We start from the raw sequence: 23495 nt of genomic DNA, 5'->3' as shown, positions 1-23495 counted from the left end.
GGTACTCAGACCCTGAAGCCGGGACCAGAAGCGACTGGAACCGGTTAATTTAACGATTGAGGCCAGGACTAGAGGTCCTGTCCACCCAAAGTCCCTATTAGAAGACAACAGACCACCGAGGGGGATAGAAGGCCACCGCCAGGGCTCAGAGATCCCACGGGCCAGCGTCTGCGGGCAAGGGCTCCTTAGGCCACATCCAGCCGGGAGCGGACTCCTGAAGTTGCAAGCACAGGCAGTCCACCATTTCACAAAGGTGCAGGAGAAAGACAGAGACCACCAGCCGGGTGGGGGACCAGAACGCAGCCGGCTGCGGGCACCGACCACCGTCACCTTGGTTTACTAGAGAGTCATGTATTTTCTTCAATAGTGAGTACACCAGCACCCTGCGGTTGCCCATCTCCCTGCACCACAAAACCACCCCCAACGGGTCCTGGGGCCACCATCCCTGCCCATGGAGGAGTTAACAACTTGCTGCATAACATCTCCCCCGAGTGCCCCGTAACTGCAGCGGTGGTGTCCAACCTCACCACACTGTGGGTGGCGTCACGAACTTAGTACGGCTCAGCCCGTAATATACGTCCTACATTCACCACCATAACCCCCTTTTTGATCAGAGTGACCGCGAGACCCCCGGGTCTGGAAATCCTCGAGCCACCCACAGAAGGGCAGCTCGGCTGCTGCGAGCGGGGCGGTACAGATACAATGCGAGAATCGCGTGAGATACACGTGAGGCACTCGCAAGTGTGACACCGGCCTTAGTTTATCTGTCTGTCTGTCTGTCTATCTGTCTATATGTCTATCTGTCTTATCCAGTACAACCTTACCCTGGATCCAGAAAGAATAATAACTAGGCCACTAAAGTTATCAGATGTATCAGAAAAGCCATACCGGACAGAAATAAGAGCGCTCCTCCACAGACAGAACTGTCATTTATCACAGACTTTCCTGTCACCTTCCTAAAACATTTGGAAATGATTTAGGCATCTCAGGTATAATGAGACTTTCTGCAGGGAATGATGATTTGCTGAGTGTGCAGTTGCATAGGCAGGTAGGAGGAATCTCATTAAACCAATTCACTTGTTACTAGAGGCGATGATTTACTGATTGACTTGTTGACTGTTATTTCACACAATCTCTTGTTAAATTGTTTTCTCTACCTAAATATTTTTAGACAATATCTGATTACCATAGAATGTGTGACCTACAGAGAACCTGTCATCAGGATCAGGCGTGATAACTAAAGGTGTGGGCATAACAGCGCCTTTATGCCAAAACCTTTAGTTTATCAAGCCTGATCCTGATGACAGGTTCTCTTTAAGTGCAGTTTTTTCCTTTCTCTGCGGTCAATACATTGCCAGCACAGCTGAGCAGAGCAGTCGTGTCTTACTGGTTGCTTGAAATACACATCCTGACAACCACAGCTGAGGTGTCACACAGTTGTTCTAAGCAACCAGTCATTCTCTACACAGAGAAGAATTTTCATTGAAGTGAGGGTAAAGAAGAGAAAGTTGGGGAAAAAAAGTTAATGAAGATTTTGCAAAGTATTCGAAGCAAAATCCATAACATATTTAGAGTTAAGGGGGCTTTACACGCTACGACATCGCTAATGCGAACTCGTTGGGGTCACGGATTTGGTGACGCACATCCGGCCGCATTAGCAATGCCGTTGCGTGTGACACCGATGAGCAATTTTGCATCGTTGCAAAAACGTGCAAAATCGCTCATCGGTGACATGGGGGTCCTTTCTCAAAAATCGTTACTGCAGCAGTAACGAGGTTGTCCCTCGTTCCTGCGGCAGCACACATCGCTCCGTGTGACGCCGCAGGAACGAGGAAGCTCTCCTTACCTGCCTCCCGGCCGCAATGCAGAAGGAAGGAGGTGGCGGGATGTTACGTCCCGCTCATCTCCGACCCTCCGCTTCTATTGGGCGGCCGCTCAGTGACGTCGCTGTGACGCCGCACGGACCGCCCCCTTAGAAAGGAGGTGGTTCGCCGGTCACAGCGACGTCGCCGGGCAGGTAAGTATGTGTGACGGTTCTGGGCGATGTTGTGCGGCACGGGCAGCGATTTGCCCGTGTCGCGCAACAGATGGGGGCGGGTACCCACACTAGCGATATCGGGACCGATATCGCAGTGTGTAAAGCCCGCTTAAGGCCGTAGTCACACTTGTGAGTGACTCGCACGAGCCTCGCATCGGCATCACTTGGCACGGCCACACACAGAGCAGGTCGGCTGTGTGTATTTCTATGCAGCTGAGACACTCATGTCCAGAGAGTGTGTGGTCATGTCGGGTGATGTCAATTTGAGACTTGCGCGAGTCACTCGTAAGTGTGACACCGGCCTCGTTTTTGCCGATTTCCCATGGATTTCACCCAATGCATAGGGGGAAATCTGTAATGAAAACCTATTGCATAAACTGATTTACTCCATGATTTAATTGTAGAATTTGCACTGCAAATTTTATTTACATTACATTTTGCCAGATGGATCTCCACAAGATTAATTTGTTCCATCGATCGGGGCTGTGCAGTTACTGATTTGGTACTGCAATGCCTTACGGATTTTTTACTTGGGAAATCCAGACCTAAAACCCACAGCGATACTACCTACAGGTATTTGACACACAATTGACATAATGACCATGCTCCATGCAGCATTATGATTTCCATCTTGTAGATTGTCATTGGATGTACTTTTAAAGGGATTGTGTCAGCACAGGATGACTGTTCATACCTTGTACAAGAGCTTGGTGCACCATGGCAGAGCCAATCATTTAAATACACCTTCAAATCCCACCAGCTTGTTTTCCCTAATACCCACTCTCCCCCTCTTCTTTGATTAATAAACTGTGGAAAGAAGAAGCGCAATAGGGTCTTACCCAAGTAGCATTGGGGGAGAGAGAGATAAGGTACTACTCACCTATAGGGGTTGTGAAAGTCACAACTCCTATAACAGCATGTGTGTAGATAATTCCAAAGTGACGGCAGCGGTCCCTCGGTTTTGGCAGATAACAGAGAGCAGTAGGATGAGGGTTTCCAGGCCGCGCCAATGACAACCAACGTTAAGCTGTTAGATCAATGTTGCTTTTATTCCAAATACAGGTCTACGCATTTCGGAAGGCACCCCTTCCTTCTTCAGGACCAAATGGCAAGAAAACATCAAATCTGATTTGATGTTTTCTTTCCATTTGGTCCTGAAGAAGGAAGGGGTGCCTTCCGAAACGCGTAGACCTGTATTTGGAATAAAAGCAACATTGATCTAACAGCTTAACGTTGGTTGTCATTGGCGCGGCCTGGAAACCCTCATCCTACTGCTCTCTGTTATCCTCTTCTTTGATTGACAGCTCTGGCTTCATAGAGCAAAGAAGAGCGGAGATAAATGGAAATAAAGCAGGTGTGTAGGGAGATTTAAAAGTTTGGCTCAGTCATTAAGCACCAAGCGCCTGTACTTGGTTTGAACAGAGTCCCTTTAAAGAGTTATTCCCAAGATTGAAGCAGACTGGCAAAGATTAACTCTTGCTAACCTGCCTATGAATCAGCACAAAGCAGGTCGACGCCCATGTCTGCCTGTGTTGATCCCAGACACTAGAGGAAACATTGGGCAGGATGTCAGAAACTGCAATCTGAACAGAGTCCAATGCCTCCATGATAGTCGGTGAAGCTTTAGCAAAACTCCATATGACAGCAGCGCTTGGAAGCCCTCTATGGAGTGAATTGAACGATGGTCAAATATGTGCACTGCCGCTCCACTTGAATGGGGATAAAAGTGTTCCTTTCTGCTGATGGTGCAGGTCCAAGCAGTCAGACTTCCACCAGTCAATACATTACTACCTATCCAGTGGGTAGGTGATAACTTAGCTTCAGCCGATAACCCTTTGGATGTATATACCATGTTGAAAACTGAGGCTCTTTGGACATTGTCAATTAAATTCTTCTCCACAAGTCAGTCAAGGACATGAGAACCTAGAAAAAAGGATGTGGTACCCAATGTAACACACATGGTCCCAAGTACTAAAGAACAGTCCTTAATGCTCTATCTTTACAAGGATTTTGACATCATCACAACATATACATTGTTCAGGTGGGGAACCTCTTTAGTATTCTTCAGGCTTTTGTTTATTGCCTCTACTTTTTTTCTTCTTGTATTTCTCGTCTGTTCTTGTACAGCAGTAGGTAGTATTGACAGAACTCAAGCAAAAATCAATGATGCCCCTTGCCCCTAATTTGTAATTTGAAGAACATTCATTACTCCAAATAACACAGTCATTTCAGAAAGTGACTACTTTCTGCAATATAGTCAACGCTCGCCTGGGCACTCCATCTATCACTCAGATGTCAGAATCCAGTCTGTTTATTAGTTTGCTTTTTGAGAAAACTAGATCTTAGTAGAAAAAAAAACACATTAATTTACCTTCGTGCAAACTCCGGTAATAGCATCGCACAATGTCAAAATGGAGATATTCTGTGCCCTGTTTAACCAGTTGACTGCCACCTTGGTATTGGTTGCCCATTTTACCATAGTTACATAATATTCTCTGCAATGAGAAGACAATATAAGTTGTTACAGTTATTAACATCCAGCTCCAAAAAAATAATAAATCAGTTGTGTATAGTATGTGAATATGGTGATGTCAACAACTTCTTGGGCCAGTTTCACACTTCCAAAATTCATGGTCTGAGTGTGGACGACAATGTCTACACTGGCCCCGTGGAGGTCAGTCCCAAACTCAACACCTTCATGTTTGCCTATAAGGATGTTGAATTCGGGACAGGAGACTTGCGGCCAGTCTGGAATTTGCAATCTGTACTCAGTCCATAAATGTTAGGATTGGGTATCCAGCCTTATTAGTGCTGACAATTTTGTTACATCTGGAAATTATAGGTGATCCGAGCAATGCAACAGCCATTATGGCCATGTAAAATTTCATATGAATTGGTACAACACTAAAAAGACTACACAAATCTGCGAGAGTTCAGGTAAAAGCAAAATTATCAAGGTATAATGCTACAGAATCAGTGATAATATATACAAAGGGACAAGCTTGTTGGTACCCTTCTGTCAAAGTAAAAAAAACCCACAATGGTCACTGAAATAACTTGAAATTGACAAAAGTAATTGTCCATTTAAAGGGAACCTCTCAGGTGCACTATGCACACAGAACCACAAGCAGTTCTAGGTGCATTTTCCTAATTCTTGGCTAATGCGGGCATCACATGGTACGATATATCGTGCGATATGTCGTCGGGGTCACGTCGTGAGTGATGCACATCCGGCATCGTCAGAGATATCGTACCGTGTGACACCTCCGAACGACTGAACGAGCAAAAATACTCACCTTTTCGTTGCTCGTTGACACGTTGTTTATTTTCATAATCTCGTTCCTCCTTCTGCGTGCCGGTTGTTCGTCGCTCCCATGGCAGCACACATCACTACGTGTGACACTCCGGGAGTGACGAACACAGCTTACCTGCGTCCCACCGGCAATGCGGAATGAAGGAGGTGGGCAGGATGTTTATGTCCCGCTCATCTCCGCCCCTCCGCTTCTATTGGCCGGCTGCCGTGTGACGTCGCTGTGACGCCGAACGTCCCTCCCCCTTCAGGAAGAGGATGTTCGCCGCCCACAGCAACGTCGCCCGGGAGGTAAGTACGTGTAACGGGGGGTTAACGACTTTGTGCGCCACGGGCAACTAATTGCCCATGACGCACAAACGACGGGGGCGGGTGCGATCGCTTATGCGATCACACGATTTATCGTCCCGTGTGACGCCCGCATAACTGTCCTTGTATCTAGTAGAATACATAAAGAGATCTTCAGAAGAAGTATTTCTAAAGATGCTTTTATTATATGCTAATGAGAGCAGGGACTAGTTACAAGGGCATTTGTTCCCTTGGCTAGTCGTCCCCCTTAGAATGTTAGCACGCCCGTGAATGTGCAGCATCAGAGGCATGGTCACTCTCACCGCTTTCTGCTGCCACCGCTGGTTTTCGGCTCAGTGTGCATGATCAGAAGTCCCGGACTTGCGCTCATACTGCTATGAAGCCGGGTGTACATGTCCCGGCTTCAAACTGGTGTAGTGCGCATGACCCGAAGTCGAGGGACGTTCTGACCGTGCCTCTGACACTGCGCATTCATTAGCATGTTAGCATGCCCAGAGGGATGTGCTTACATGCTAAGGGGGCCAACTAGCTAAGAGAACTAACGCCCTTGAAACTAGTCCCTGGCCTCATTAGCATATGATAAAGGATCTTTAGAAATACTTTTTTCCAAAGATCTTTTTATCTATGCTACTATATGCTGGGACTGCTAGGCAGGGATTATTAATATGCATTCAGAACTACTTGTGGTTCTGGGTTCATACCCAGACATATCTGACAGGTTCCCTTTAAATTTACCAAATAACAACAAAGTAAAGAAAACAACCTAATGAAAATGGCCTGGAGAAAAAATGATATTTCCCTTAACTTAATATTTTGTTGCACCACCTTTTGACGCAATCCCAATTTCTGTGAGGTTACTTTCCCATGTTGAGTATTTGGCGAGTTTTTGATGATGCAGAAATTCTGTACCTATTACGTAAATTAGGTTACTTGCTTTTTCTATTGCTTTTTTGTGTGCATTTTTTACGTGTTTTTGATGCTGTGGTTTTTGTCTAAACAGAAGTTTTTGTGTTGGATTTTGGTTCTAAGAAGCACAACACTAGTGCCGTATTTTCTAAAATAAGATCAAAGATCAGATCAGAGCAGAAATTTTTTTTAGATGTAACAAATGTACTTATAATATACTAGAAGGTGGCCCGATTCTACGCATCGGGTATTCTAGAATTTACGTATTGTGTAGTTCATGTATCATTTTTGTTATATATATATATAGATGTTGTTGTGTGTAGTTACCAAGTGTTTGTGTAGGGCGCTGTACATGTTCTGGGTGTTGTCTGGGTGTGACGGGGGGTGAGAGCGGTGTTGTATGTGTGTTGCGTTGTTTGTGGAGCGCTGTGTGTCTGTAGCGTTGTGTGTGTGTTGCGCGGTTTGTGTGTGTGGTGTGTTTTGGGGGGAGGTATGTTTTGTGCAATGTGTGTGTTGTGCGGTATGTGCGTATATTTGTGTGTGCAGCGTTGTCTGTGTGTGTGGGTGTCTGTGTAGGGCAGTTGTTTGTGGTTCCCAGTGTGTGTGTGTGGTGTGTTGTTTAGTGCGCGCGCGTGTGTGTGTGTGTGTTGGGGGGAGGTGTGCACTTCCCATCGTGCTCCAACCCCTATGCAGCGCACTCCCCATCGTGCTCCATCTCCCATGCAGCGCACTCCCCATCGTGCTCCATCCCCTATGCTGCGCACCCCCATCGTGCTCCATCTCCCATGCTGCGCACTCCCAAACGTGCTGCATCCGCCATGCTGCGCACTCCCAAACGTGCTCCATCCGCCATACTCCGCACTCCCCATCGTGCTGCATCCCCCATGCTGCGCACTCCCAAACGTGCTCCATCCGCCATGCTGCGCACTCCCAAACGTGCTCCATCCGCCATGCTGTGCACTCCCAAACGTGCTCCATCCGCCATGCTGCGCACTCCCAAACGTGGTTCATCCGCCATGCTGCGCACTCCCAAACATGCTCCATCCGCCATGCTGCGCACTCCCAAACGTGCTCCATCCGCCATGCTGCGCACTCCCAAACGTGGTCCATCCGCCATGCTGCGCACTCCCAAACGTGCTCCATGCGCCATGCTGCGCACTCCCAAACGTGCTCCATCCCCCATGCTGCGCACCCCCTATCGTGCTCCATCCCCCATGCTGCACCAGCATCAGCCTCTCTACCCGCAGCATCAGCCTCTCTGCCCGCAGCATCAGCCTCTCTCCTCCCAGCATCAGCCTCTCTACCCGCAGCATCAGCCTCTCTCATCCCAGCATCAGCCTCTCTGTCCCCAGCATCAGCCTCTCTGTCCCCAGCATCAGCCTCTCTCATCCCAGCATCAGCCTCTCTCATCCCAGCATCAGCCTCTCTTCTCCCAGCATCAGCCTCTCTTCTCCCAGCATCAGCCTCTCTCATCCCAGCATCAGCCTCTCTCCTCCCAGCATCAGCCTCTCTGTCCCCAGCATCAGCCTCTCTCCTCCCAGCATCAGCCTCTCTCATCCCAGCATCAGCCTCTCTCCTCCCAGCATCAGCCTCTCTGTCCCCAGCATCAGCCTCTCTCATCCCAGCATCAGCCTCTCTCATCCCAGCATCAGCCTCTCTCCTCCCAGCATCAGCCTCTCTGTCCCCAGCATCAGCCTCTCTGTCCCCAGCATCAGCCTCTCTCATCCCAGCATCAGGCTCTCTCATCCCAGCATCAGCCTCTCTCATACCAGCATCAGCCTCTCTCCTCCCAGCATCAGCCTCTCTCATCCCAGCATCAGCCTCTCTCATCCCAGCATCAGCCTCTCTCATCCCAGCATCAGCCTTTTCTGTCCCCAGCTGATGCCTTTTCGGTCCCCAGCATCAGCCTCTCTCCTCCCAGCCTCCCCAAGCCTCAGCCTCCCCCAGCATCAGCCTCTCTTCTCTCAGCCTCCCCATCCCAGCCTTCCCCAGGATCAGCCTCTCTCCTCCCAGCCTCCTCCAGCACGCCGTGCTCCTCTGCCGACACTCACAGATCCGATCGCATACACTCACACACACCTACACACACCCGATCGCATACACTCACACACACCCGATCGCATACACTCACACACACCCGATCGCATACACTCACACACACCCGGTCGCATACACTCACGCACACACACATTGACGATATTGCACATACGCACTCATACTCACAACATCCGGAGATACCACATGCTTCTGGCCATGTGATCCTCCGGCAGGTCCTGGAAGCTCACAGCACAATATCGCCGCCGAGAAGCAAGCGATATCCCAGGATGTTGAGAGTATGTGGATGCAATGTGATGTGTGTGTGAGAGTGAGTGTGATCTGATGTGTGTGTGTTTGTGTGTATTTTCCACCGCTGCAGGACCTTGATGCGCTGGTAACTATGCTACCATGGTTACCAGCGCATCTCGTCCCCCGCTCGCACGGGAGCCCACACCAGCATACGCCGGCCAGCCCCAGCAATGTGAGGGTATGTGTCGGCTGGTTTGGCGGCGTACGCTGATGTGGGCTCCCAGGGGTGGGGGGGCGGGGCCAGAGCTAGCGTGCATTGCGTGAGGGGGGCGAGGCGTGGCCGAGTTGCCAATGCCTGCAGGGTGCCAGGGCGAGAGGCCAATCTGGGGGGGGGCGGAGCCTGGGCGAGCGGCCGGCCAATCCGTGTGGGGGCGCAGCCTGGGCGAGCGGCCAATCCATGCTGGAGGGCGGGGCCATGGCGAGCCCAGCGGCCAATCAGCTTTGTGTCACCGTAAGGACACAATTTTGGAGCAAGACAGACAGACAGACAGACAGACAGACAGAATAAGGCAATTATATATATAGATGTTGTGCTGAGTGAAATCAATATCTCACTTTATATATACCGCTTTATATGGCACATAGTCTATGTACCTAGGAATGACCATGGTTCCATTTTTGAAAAATACTTAAAACAGTCCTGTAGCTTTGTGTCTGAACCACTGATAAATAACACTAGTACTTACAAGGAACTCTGATTAGTTTTATTTAATAAGCTTGCACTTGGAAGTCAGTGCTGATTGATCATTCAGGACTGGGTGTACGATTCAAGTGCAAGGCTGAGCCCGATATCCCTGCACAAACTGACATTTCTGATTAAAAGATGAATGTGCTGCTCTGCTAATGGAAATAGGCGAGACCAATGCTGCAAAGTTTATGTATCAACATAAGTAAATGTCGGGTTTGATACATTGCTCTGCTATTCTGTGTTGTTAGGTAGGAATTAGTGATGAGCGAGCGTGCTCGACACTGCTCACTCGATACTCAACCAAGTCTCGCAGGTGCTCAAGCCCCCGCCCTGCATGTTTAGCGGTACATAGTGGGTTAATTTTGCATTTAATTTTTAGATTATTATTAGGGATGATCAAATACCTTAAATATTCGGCTTTGCGATTATTTTCCGAATATGTCTCCGCTATTTCGACTAATCGTGAATATTCGATGCGCAATGTTATGGGAAACCCAAATAACAACTATTCGTAACTATTCGGGCTTCCCATAGACTTATATTGCGCATCGAATATTTGCATATCGGCGACCTATTCGGGAAATATTCTAAGCTGAATATTTGAGGTATTCAATCATCCCTAATTATTATGTTCCAGGTTTCTATTGCACACCACCATTTGTTAGCATTATGTGCTTTTACAATATCTCATTTGGTTATATGAACTGATACTTAACCTAATGATGTCATTGTGTAACCCTTTCTTGTCTATTTATACTCTATTGTACTGTACAACACTGACTAGCAAAAGGTTTACAAAGTTTTGAACTTTTGAGTTTCGGGCTCCATATCTTACCATCCAGTACAGCTTGGGACGTGACACTACAATCATTTTATAGACAATCATCTTGGCTATCTCATACATAAATTTTATCTGCAACTTTTTAGCATATGATTAGTTATGCAGATTCATGTCATGTTGCCGCATTGTTGCTGTTCTGCACCTGGTAGTGGAAAAATGTTTTTCTTCCTGTATACTATAAATTACAACCAGTTGTCACATTCCCTAATAGCTCAGTCAGTTATTACATTGAATCCCAAGGAAAAGGTCACTGTTTCTAATTGAGGAACAGCCATGAAGAACATTTCCCAAGAAAAGAAAAATAACATCATCCAGCTCATTGACAGCAGTCTGTCTGACAAGAAAATAGGCAAACTGCATCATGTGAGTGCCATGGCAGTTATAAGAATGTGAAATGAAGTTCATCCATTCATTCAAAAGCCAAGATGTGGATGTCTAAGGAAAACATCAGTCAATAAAGTGGGCTTTACAAGCTGCAACATCGCTAGCGATGTCGCAAGCGATAGCACCCGCCCACGTCGGTGGCGCGTCATGGGGTGATCACACGCAATTACCTGCTCACCAACGTCGCTGTGGCCACCGAACAATCTCTCCTTTAAGGGGGAGGTTCGTTTGGCGTTACAGCGGCGTCACTAAGCTGCCGCCCAATAGAAGCGGATGGGCGGAGATGAGCGGCCGGAACATCCCACCCACCTCCTTCCTTCCTCATTGCCGGCGGTCGCAGGTACGATGTTGTTCCTCGTTCCTGCGGTGTCACACACAGCGATGTGTGCTGCCGCAGGAACGACAAACAACCTGCGTTCCAAACGAGGAACGATTTTTTAAAAATGAGCGACGTGTACATGACGAACGATCGTTACTGATCGCAAAAAGGTGTCACACACAACGACATCGCTAACGAGGCCGGATGTGCGTCACCAACACCGTGACCCCAACAATATCTCGTTAGCGATATCGTTGTGTGTAAATGGGCCTTAACCTTCGTCAGGCTGCATAATTTTACAACGTTAACAGCGACCCCTTATCTCGGAAGGGGGTGGAGATATTTTATTGAAATTTGGTCAATATATTCTGGACCAAAACTGCAGAGATGTCACGAAATTTCAGCCCTCTACGGCTTTTGGAAAAAAAAATGTATTGCAATTTTAAAACGGAATAGTTACAATTGCACCTACTCAGCCAGACGAAGGATAAGTCGTTTCATCACAAGGTCTATCAGTTCTAGTGCAAAAAACACCACAATAGTGGAAGTAGCTCGTATGCTTCATAATAGTGAGATTACAGAAATGTCTATGCAAGCACTGTGTGACACACGTTACACAAGTCTGGAATGGTGGCCCGAAAGGAGGTGAAGATGCCTTGACTTCAATATCATCATAAGAAGTGTTGGATCGGGTTTGCAAAAAAGTATGACAATTGGTCAGTAGAAGATTGGAAACAGGTGATTTTTGAGCGATGAGACGAAAGTCAATAGACTAAGCTCTGATGGGTGCAAATGTTAGGGAAGAAACAAAGGAAAAAGGCTAACGGATGAAGAAATTGAAGGAACTGTTAAGTTCAGTGGATGATGATATGGGGCTGTTTCACAGCTAAAGGCGTTAGATGCTTGACCATGATCAATGGTGGTCTCAATGCTAAGGTATATGTGAGTATCGTACAAACGAGTCACTTTGTACACTCGAGTACTATGGATATGGAAAGGATGACACAGTGCTGCAGCTGGACAATTACCTGCAAGATTGGAAAAGAAATAGTTCAATGACAATGAAGTAGTGGTTCTAGATGGGCCCCTACAGTTCCCAGACCTCAACCTAATCAAACACTTGTGGGTAGAGAAAAAGAAAAAGCTGTATTCGTACCCAAGTCAATCGACTAGTATTCACGAACATTGAGAACAAGTAGAAGAGACCTGGGATTAGATTTCGGTTGAGACATGCTTAAATCTATTAGAGAGCATGCCCAGAAGGATTCAGGCAGTGTTGAAAGCCAAAAGTAGATTTACAAAATATTAACAAAATAATACAAATTAAATTTTTAGATTTTTAGGAGGAAAACAGTAACAATGCAGTGACATTATACCAATCTGCAAAACTAGACTTAAGCAGAGTTGTGGAAGTTCAGGTTCACCAGGTTTGGACAGATTTTAGTTAAAAGTTTAGTTTGGGGCCTGGATATGACCCCAAACTCCGAACCCCTTATAAGTCAATGTAGACCCGAACCTCTGTCTTGTAAAATGGCTGTAAAATGGTCATAGTAAGGGCTAGGAGGCTGTAGAATGAAGCAAAATAGGGACAATTGCCCTGCACACATGTGGATATGGAAAAAAAATTATGTGGGCTCCTGCCTATTTTTGATAACTAGTACAGGTAAAACAGACAGCTAAGAGCTGAAACAGTCAGCTGTCAGCTTTACATTGCCTGGTTATCAAAAATAGAGGGGCTCCCAGGCCTTTTTTTTTAAATTATTTAAATAATTTAAAAAACCTGCATGAGCTCCTCCTTATTTTTGATAACCAGGCAAGGTAAAGCTTACAGCTTGGGGATGGTATTATCAAGATGCAAAAGGCCCATGGTTATTCGGCTCCTCCCAGCCTAAAAATAGCAGCCCTTAGCCACCGCAAAAGAGGCACATCCATTAGATGCGCCAATTCTGGCTCTTTCTGATTGTTCTGGTGAGGGGACAATTGGGGTAATACTTGTGGGGTTGATGTCAGTTATGCAATGTTAGCTCACATCAAGCCCAGAGGTTAGTAATGTAGAGCTATCTATAAGACATGCACATTACTAACCCAGCAAGTACAGAGTTAAAAAAGACACAGAAAAAAAAAGTTTATGTGAATAAACACTCATCCACATGGCCTCGTTCACCAATTCCTTACTTCAAAATAAATCCTTTAGGTTCCAACACAATCCAATTGTATGTAAAGACTCTCCAACATGCCCTCATGCATCAGTTTCTTAATTCAAAATTAAAATTCTGACATAGTACAAAGATTAATGTCCCACGAAGCCCATTGATTCTTATAGAGTATTGCTCTAGGAAATTTCTCAGAATGATGCTCCATAGTTCACTGCCGGTCAGCAGCAGCCCGGAATTTATCATGCGCTTGAGAAATTTCGGGCCTGCTGCTTTCCGGCACTGAACTCTGGAGCCACTTTCACTGCTTGAAAGTGGCTCAAGACATCGAACGTCTCATAAGCTTGGGTGAATAAATAACACTATTTCTTAAGTTTGGATTGATGCTCCGTTCTCGTAATTTTTTTCTGGTATACTGGGATTTGAGTTGGTCCTGGTGAGGCTTGTATCCATCCGTGGATTTCTTACAGTGCTGCTCACAGTCTTCCTTTTTGAAATAATACCAGGATCTATGCTAAACAGTGGGCTTAGGCAATATCAAAGGTAAAAGTAATGGCATTTGTAATGCGCAAGTAGCTGAGCGCAGATGGAAGAGGTCTCATTCCACTGAGCACTTCATTGCATATAAAGAGTCCCTCACCACTTTCAAGTCCACACTCACTGCTGCAAAACAAACCTACTTCTCATCCCTCATATCTTCTTTCTCTCACAACCCTAAACAGCTATTCAACACTTTCAATTCTCTCCTTCGTCCTCCGGCACCACCTCCCTCTCCTCTCATCTCAGCTGAAGACTTTGCCTCTTTCTTCAAGCGGAAGATTGACAACATCAGAGCAAGCTTTGGCCCACAATCACCACAGCCCCTCATCATAGCTACTCAGCCATCTTCCTCCAAATCCAGCTTCTCCACCATGACAGAAAACAATCTCTCCACTCTACTCTCAAGATCACATCTAACCACCTGTGCACTGGACCCGCTCCCATCGCACCTCATCCCCAACATCACCGCAGTCCTCATCCCAGCCCTAACCCATCTCTTCAACCTATCACTAGCAAGTGGTGTAGTCCCTTCATGCTTTAAACATGCCTCTATTACACCCATCCTCAAAAAGCCCTCCCTTGACCCATCCTCTGTGTCAAACTATCGCCCCATATCCCTTCTCCCCTACGCCTCAAAACTACTGGAACAGCATGTCCATCTTGAATTGTCCTCATACCTCTCCTCCTGCTCCCTCTTTGACCGGCTTCAATCTGGCTTCCGACCACATCATTCTACCGAAACTGCCCTAACCAAAGTCACCAATGATCTACTAACCGCCAAAGCCAAGCGACACTACTCTGTCCTCCTCCTCCTGGACCTGTCCTCTGCCTTCGACACAGTAGACCATTCCCTCCTACTACAGATTCTCTCATCTCTGGGCATCACAGACTTGGCCCTATCCTGGATCTCCTCATACCTAACCGACCGAACTTTCAGCGTCTCCCATTCTCACACCACTTCCTCATCTCGCCCCCTATCTGTCGGTGTCCCCCAAGGCTCAGTTCTTGGACCCCTGCTGTTCTCCATCTATACCTTCGGCTTGGGACAGCTCATAGAGTCCCACGGCTTCCAGTATCATCTCTATGCCGATGACACACAGATCTACCTCTCTGGACCTGACATTACCTCCCTACTAACCAAAATTCCACAATGTCTGTCTGCTATTTCATCCTTCTTCTCGGCGCGATTCCTAAAACTTAACATGGACAAAACAGAGTTTATTGTCTTTCCTCCTCCTCACTCATCTCCTCCAACAAGCCTTTCCATCACACTTGATGGTTGCTCACTCTCCCCAGTCTCACAAGCTCGTTGCCTTGGAGTGACCCTCGACTCTGCTCTATCCTTCAAGCCACACATCCAAGCCCTCTTCACCTCATGCCGATTACAACTCAAAAATATCTCCCGGATCCGTGCTTTTCTTAACCAAGAATCTGCAAAAACATTAGTGCATGCCCTCATCATCTCCCGCCTCGACTACTGCAACCTCCTGCTCTCTGGCCTCCCTTCCAACACTCTTGCACCCCTCCAATCTATCCTAAACTCTGCAGCCCGCTTAATCCACCTCTCCCCTCGCTACTCCCCAGCCTCGCCACTCTGCCAATCCCTTCACTGGCTTCCCATCGCCCAACGACTCCAGTTCAAAACATTAACCATGACATACAAAGCCATGCACAACCTGTCTCCTCCCTACATCTGTGACCTAGTCTCCCGGTACCTACCTGCACGCAACCTTAGATCCTCACAAGATCTCCTTCTCTACTCCTCTCTTATCTCCTCTTCCCACAATCGTGTACAAGATTTCTCCCGTGCATCCCCCATACTCTGGAACGCTCTACCTCAGCACATCAGACTCTCCACGACCGTGGAAAGCTTCAAGAGGAACCTCAAGACCCACCTCTTCCAACAAGCCTACAACCTACAATAGCCTTCAGCCCAGTAGACCACTGCGCAACCAGCTCTGTCCTCACCTATTGTACCATCACCCATTCCCTGTAGACTGTGAGCCCTCGCGGGCAGGGTCCTCTCTCCTCCTATACCAGTCTGTCTTGTACTGTTAATGATTGTTGTACGTATACCCTCTTTCACTTGTAAAGCGCCATGGAATAAATGGCGCTATAATAATAAATAATAATAATAATAATAATAATAAATGCCACCATGCTGCCCATCATCTGTCTTTCTTTGTGGACTTTTTAAAATTTGATCATAGAACACTTTAATCTTTCTAAATGGATATTTAATAAAACATATTTTTTTATTATCTAAACTAATTCTTTATGTGAGTTTTCTTTGGATATGTGTTTTCATGAAATAGATCACTAAATTTTGGAACTTACTAAGTGACGTTGGGTTTCCAACATATATTATTGATGAAGGTGATCTGTTTTTAAGATGGGTCATCAATAGTGATGGGCTGACCCGGACTGTAAAAGTCCGGATCTGCGCGAGTTCAAAAGAACCCGAGCACTGACCCCGGGCCCGGAGTTGTCGGGGAACTCTGGGTAATAATCAAGAGCTAGTCACCCGGGTAATAAAAAAAAAAGTTCAAAGAAAAAAGAAAGAAAATAAGAATAAAGCAAATGCTTCATACTTACTGGTCTCTGCGCGGCTGTACACTGCTTCTGGGGCCGCTCACTCTACTTTAGGGACTACTCATTATCTTCATGCATATGCACTGCTTCCCCTGCCCACCGGGAGTCCCCGTGTCTCTGATTGGTTGCAGTCAGACTGCGCTCCCACATTGTGTGACAGCGTCGGACTGCTTTCAATCACACACTGCGTCTAGATTGGTGTACAAATAAATAAATTTTAAAAATGTCGTAGCATCCCCCCATATTATAATACCCAGCCATGTTAAAGCATACTTAGCCGTGTGCATTATCATGGCTGTGTATCAAAATAAGAAGAACTGAATGCAGCGTTTAAAAAAAAAATAAAGTAAAAACATATTTAAATAAATAATTTTAAAAAACGGCTTGCGGTCCCCTTAATTTTGCTACCCAGCCATGATAAAGCTGACAGCTGGGAGCTGGTATTCTCAGGCTGGGAAGGCTCCTGGCTATTGGGCTCCTCCAGTCTAAAAACAGCAGCCTGCAGCCACCCAGGATTGTAACATCCATTAGATGCGATAATTCCAGCACTTTACCTAGGTCATCCCGACTGCCCTGGTGTGGAAGAAATAGGGGTAATAAGAGATTAATAACAGCTCAGAGCTGCCACTAAGCTCTAGATTAGTAATGCCAATTACCAATCTGTAAGTGAAAAGAAATAAACATAAACACCAAAAAAATCCTTTATTTGAAATAAAATACAAAAATCCCCAAACCCCTTTATTAATCCCCAAAATACCCAGGTACAAGGTCCCATGATGATTCTGCTACATCTGAAGTGACAGCGCACGGGCATAGAATATGATCACCAGCTGTGAGCTTCAGGCAAAGACTGAACTGGGATGTCATTCAGGTTATTTACGGTCACAGCTGGAGGTTTTTATGGTCCTCCACTTGTGATCGCAAGTAACCTGCCCTCATTGAACTGAGTGACCTTACCTCAGGATATTTGTGGGTCCGCGCATTAATAGTCATTAATTTTAGATCAGAAGGGGTTCAAGGTGAACGGCATCATCCTCTGAAATTAGTGATTGGCCATAGTGGTGATGACCTTTGTCTACATGACATCATGAATCCAGTCAAAACACAAACCCGAGCAGCGGTGGAGAGGTGACGGACCAGGGAGGGTGATTAGCAGTTCCATTTTCTACTGTAGATATCTTACAGAAATGGTTTTGGGGTTCGCTTTTCTGAAAGTGGAAATACCTGTTAAATCTTTGTAGGTTGCCTCAGTACTCCGTTATTAAGCAAGAGAGGAAGAACTGGCTAAAGTGTAAGACTATTTTACTTTTTTGGGGGGGTATGTAGGGGAAAAAGTGACATACACTTAGAGGAATGAGAGGATCTTCTTGAAGTGTCAGTGCACCTCCAGCAAAAAAGTATGGAAGAAGATGTATCTAAATATTTTAGACTTTTATAGTCAAAAGAAAGTTCTATTAAATAAGTTTGGTTTGCATGAGCCATGCTTAGATATTAGCATTTATTAGACTTTTTTTTATACCGGCAGGCTCCACTCATATAAATACATGCAAATATATAATGAAACTGCTTTGACTAAACTACATAAGGAATTAAATAAATGCCTCGTCACGTTGATGCTGCATTTTCATGAGAACAGTTTCACTTTTGCAAGTGTAAAATAAAGTCTAAGCTTCTCTGCTTAACTTGTCGGGAGAATTCAGCTGTCAGACTCGGTGGCCTCTGAAGATTTCAGTCTGAATTGATTAATTTCACTTTTCCATTTAAAGAACGGAGAAGAAAATGGTGCAGCCTTAATGAATATATGTACATTTCAATCGAATGAGACCGCCGCTGACCCGTATTTTACTGTAATGAGTGTGAATGGAAGGAATTAAGTGGACCCGAAGAACTGATTTAGTAATTGAAATGCACTGCTTATCATAAATTAGAATTTTTTTTCAGTGCTGGAAAAAAAACATTCCCTGGTTCCCTGGAAGCTGAAGAAATACATAAAATAGAATAAATAAATAACTTATTAAACAGCTCTGGTACATTCTAATATAGGTCACAACTTGGCTTCCAGCATCATCTCAGATATATTGTCTAATTTACTGTTGCTTTTAGCATGCAAAGCGTCATTCTCCCTATTGATAGAAATAATAGGAATAAACAAAAATGATGCAAAATGTGATAAAATTACTATATGACAATGTTACAGACCCAACACTCAGGATCTGAGCAGCAATGACTCTAATCATGCAAATTCCTAATAAATAATGTGGGACATGCTTCTGTATATAGAAAGTGTGAAAATACTGTGCAACTCAATATATGCAGAGAGAAGGAGCTGTATTACATTTGAGGATGCGGTAATCGTCAACTTTGTATAAATATGATGTTCAACTCCAAAATAAGAATTAACTATTAAAGAATTATTTAAAGGATTTGTCCTAAGAGGCTCCCTCTCCTGCCTCCCTAGCTTCTGCTTGCTGGGGAGGGGGGTAGGTTGCCTTCTTGCTTGATGGACAGCTCAGTCCACCGGTATTGTAGTGCTTCTTGTCTGAACTGTGCGCTCCCAATGCTTATATATGAAGCACGTTTTCCTCTGTAGCAGTGAAGGAGCTAATAGTCTCCAGCGATTCCTCCGAGCAGTGCTTACAAGCTCATCAATCCGCATGACTGCAGCAGCGACCAGTTCCCTAGATCGTAAGCCATAAACAATAATATAAAAAATGACAAAGTTCTTGAGAATGGAGAGGAATTTTAATAATCAGTACATTGTAATGTTGCTTGGTTTTATAAGCACTTTGCAATTTTATCCACCTAAAATGGGAATAACCCTAATTAACTGGGAAAGTTGTGGCCACATAGTATGGCCAGCCTTTTATTCCGCATGATGCATTAGCCACTTATCTGACTTTTGATGCAGCAAATACATTACCAATGCTCATATGGTTATCAAAAAAGCCAATTTTGCTATACAGAAGTCTTAAAAAATATCGAAAAAATGGCAGTTGATTTTGTTTTGCCATCCTCCTCATAAATGTAGAACAATGAAGCAGCTGAGGACCTCCCTCAAGCATTGAGTAGCTGTTATTATTCAGAAGAAACAGTGATTGCTCCTATGGGCAGATGTGCTTGATGTCATAGTTTGTAACATTCACTTTTATGGGATTGAATGTGAAGAGCTGCAGGACCAGGTACAGTACCCTGTATGGAAAAGTGACTGTGCCAGTATAAACCATGAAGAAGCCAATGAAGAGACTGAGAAGCTTCTTCTAGTGTTGAGTAGCCGGTATTATTATAGAGACACAGTAATTCGTTCCTGTGGGCCGATGTGCTTGGTACCGCAGAGACTGAGTAAGTAGAATTTCACTAACGGGCACAGTAGTCCATATAGAAAAGTGACTGTGCCCATATACGCAATAAAGAAAATGCTGAACACCGGACTCTATTGTCTTAACTGATTGTAGGGGATAACACAGAGAGAACCTCCTGTCTTGCACTTGTAGAAGGTGGTCATGTCCCTTTACTGTTTATGCCATTTTCCTTACTGTCAGAGAAAAACACTGTGGAAAGAAAGCGCAATAGGGTCTTACCCCAGAAAAATGGGGGAAATTCAAGGAGGGTGGTCTTACTCACCTATAGGGGTTGTGAAAGTCACAACGCCTATACCAGCATATAAAATTATCCAAGCCACGGCAGCGGACCCAAGAGTAGCAGATAACAGAAAGTAGTAGATAGGGATGTTAAACCGCGCCACTGACTCAGCCGATCCAGGAGATTAATGGATAGGTGTTGCTTTAATTCATTACACAGATCAGGTCAACGCGTTTCGGGAGTCGCAGCTCCCTTCATCAGGACAGTCTGGCAAGCAAAACAAATCTGCTGTACAGGGAATACTTCCAGCAATATATACCTTACTGATGACGTCATAGTCCGCCCACTTCTGAAAAAAATCGGCGGGAATCCATATAGAAAAAAATGTGTATGTTTCATCTCTATTACCTTCAGCCTTTCTTATAGTACGTCACTTTGCCCTTGTCATATCTGTCCTGACGACTCAGAGGTTTAAAATAAAAATGAATTACAAAGAAACGGATCTATTTTATTAGTTCACTAGTTTTTTCCCGAAAGAAAGTCCCGAAAGAAAGTCCCTTTAATACTGATATACCTGTGCTGTAAGAGAAATGACAATGATGTCCCCAAGGATAGGATGGCTCAGGGCCGCCGTCTAACAAGCAATGGATCTTCCCTGATTAGAGAATATCATGGACTATGAGTCCTTATGTAGTTTTCACTAATCTAATTTTTATGTATTTTTCATGTATTTTTATGTATCTTCATGACGTTTTAATAATTTTTTTATATATATTGTTTTAGAGGATTTACATCCTGTCAGGTAGTCATTACTTAATAATTTTAAGAATTTATTGTAATAATTTGATCAGGTCATAGCTTCAGGTTTTAACATAATTTTAGACACTTTTATACACAATTTCCTTCTTCATATGTACATATATTTATTCTTAATAATAGCTAGAGATACAACAGTTGTAAGGTTTTTATGACACACTACAGACCACACATAGCTTCAGAGAAACGGGTTTCTCAAGAGGGATCTCCTTGACATGCACACTGGAATTGTTCCCACGATTTTGAACTTCTTTCACCCGCACGGTATAGCTTCTCTCATACTAGCTCCATATTTCTACTGAACAGAGATCTGGACATTTTCCTCGAGAGAGGTTTGACTTGACATGCGCACTGGAATTTTTCCCACGGTTTTGAACTTTATTCAACCTCAATTTTACACTAGCTCCTTACCTTCACTCAGCAGAGGTCTGCGCACATTCCTCGAAAGAGGTTCTTCTTGATATGGGCACCTGATTTTTCCTCCCATGTTGTACTTATTCACCCTCACGGCATAATTCAGTCTTTTTATACTATTTCCATACCTTCACCAAATGGTTGTTTGTATTTTTTCCCACACTTAGTAACCGGGTATAGTCAAGTAATTAATAATAATTTTAAAAAAATTTTTTTACTATTCCACAGATCGGTAATAAAATTAAACTAGATTACATGGTGATGTAATGCTGGTTCCCGATTAAAAAACATTGATGGAGTTCTTTCCCTTAGCTTGACCAGCACCAGCGGGTTGGTCGAGGCGTTTAGCAATCATAGTAATAGGGTTTTTAAACCTGCACATACACACAAGACACTATAGCGTCCTTGGTTTGCTTTATGTTCCCGTCATGGAGCTCAGGCTGAATTAGGTTTTTGGGTCTCAGACAATGGCACCGTTCTTTAAGGTATATTATTGTGATCCCCTTCTTCTTATTAATCCAATTTATATAAAAAAATTGTTTTCCATCCAGTGAATATCTCATAATGTTGATATATATATATATATATATATTTTTTCATTTATGTGATAATTGATCCTCTTAGCTACGTCCTTTTTTCATTATATATATATATATTTTTTCCCTGTAGTACTCCTTATAATGATTCCCGTTTTTTGAACACATCCCGACGGTCACCTCCCATATGGTACGGGCGGATTATACGATCACATTCCGGCCGCTTGATCAAATTGATATCTTCCTAAGCAGGTTCTAGGTAATGTTGCGATGGTTGAGGTGCACATTTACATGGGTTCCCCATGAACTTTTTTTGACACCATATGAAAAAGAGAGAGACGCATATAGATTTTGCACAAATATATGTTTTTATTTTCTTTGTAATTCATTTTTATTTTAAACCTCTGAGTCGTCAGGACAGATATGACAAGGGCAAAGTGACGTACTATAAGAAAGGCTGAAGGTAATAGAGATGAAACATACACATTTTTTTCTATATGGATTCCCGCCGATTTTTTTCAGAAGTGGGCGGACTATGACGTCATCAGTAAGGTATATATTGCTGGAAGTATTCCCTGTACAGCAGATTTGTTTTGCTTGCCAGACTGTCCTGATGAAGGGAGCTGCGACTCCCGAAACGCGTTGACCTGATCTGTGTAATGAATTAAAGCAACACCTATCCATTAATCTCCTGGATCGGCTGAGTCAGTGGCGCGGTTTAACATCCCTATCTACTACTTTCTGTTATTTTCCTTACTGTAAAAGATGTGTTTTATACCGAGTATATTGTAGATGTTGGTCAGTATTAAAATGTATATGGTAACATATACTGTAGATTCTCTATGTAGCACTGTGTAGGGGCCGGCGCCATCTAGCGATTGGCCAGAAGCAACAGTAGGTTAGATGTTAGATAAAATAGGGATGATCCAAGTAGGGGAGGAGTGTCAGGTGGCTGGTGGATTGGTTAGCAAGATGGGCCTCATGAGAAACCACTTCTGGGTAAGGTTCGAGTAAGAGAAGACATGGCTAGGGTGTCAAGGCCAGTCAGGAAATCCTTAGGCAACCTCGAGAGGTCCGAAGCCTACAGTTCACTCCAGCGGGCTCATATGACTAGACAGCCATCGGGGCCAAGAGGAGGACAACTGTGTGAGGAATCGGAGGAACATAGTTACAGGCCCGGCAGCTTGAGGACAAGATCCAAGATAGTGGGGATAGGTAAAGAGAGATTATGCCCTAATAATAGAAACAGTAGAACTGTGAGAAGTGAAGCCATGTATGTCATAGCGGTGTGAAGAAGAAATTGTACAAGTTTGGTTTGCCGAGAGATTGTCACGTGTTTTACTACTTCAATTACAATGGGGACTGGCAGTGAGGTGATAGACACCGGCCTGAAGAATCCAGTAAGTGTCACATCTCATGCCTTGTCATACACGCACACCGGGGCTCCTTGGAGAAGGAGCCCATATGGCCTGGCATCCATGCCTTGCTTCACAATATTTTCATGACACATTGTATAGAATGTTATAAATCCACTAGAAGGTGGCCCGATTCTACGCATCGGGTATTCTAGAATTTACGTATTGTGTAGTTCATGTATGATTTTTGTTATATATATATATATATATATATATATATATAGATGTTGTTGTGTGTAGTTACTAAGTGTTTGTGTAGGCGCTGTACATGTTCTGGGTGTTGTCTGGGTGTGACGGGGGGTGAGAGCC

The 23495-nt window shown here is 44.7% G+C and overlaps 1 protein-coding gene across 3 annotated transcripts in view; it reads right to left on the bottom strand.

Moving 5' to 3' along the window:
* Positions 1 to 23495, bottom strand: part of DPP6 (dipeptidyl peptidase like 6) — a 1510443-nt gene that overhangs the window by 103893 nt on the left and 1383055 nt on the right. For all 3 annotated transcript variants that reach the window (XM_075315434.1, XM_075315436.1, XM_075315435.1), the window contains exon 11: positions 4410 to 4533. In XM_075315434.1, the coding sequence (XP_075171549.1) occupies positions 4410 to 4533 (124 nt within the window). The remainder of the gene's footprint in view (positions 1 to 4409; positions 4534 to 23495) is intronic.

Source organism: Anomaloglossus baeobatrachus, chromosome 6 (assembly GCF_048569485.1).
Source record: "Anomaloglossus baeobatrachus isolate aAnoBae1 chromosome 6, aAnoBae1.hap1, whole genome shotgun sequence".
Classification (NCBI taxonomy): domain Eukaryota; kingdom Metazoa; phylum Chordata; class Amphibia; order Anura; family Aromobatidae; genus Anomaloglossus; species Anomaloglossus baeobatrachus.
This window is presented reverse-complemented; position numbering and strand designations above follow the sequence as displayed.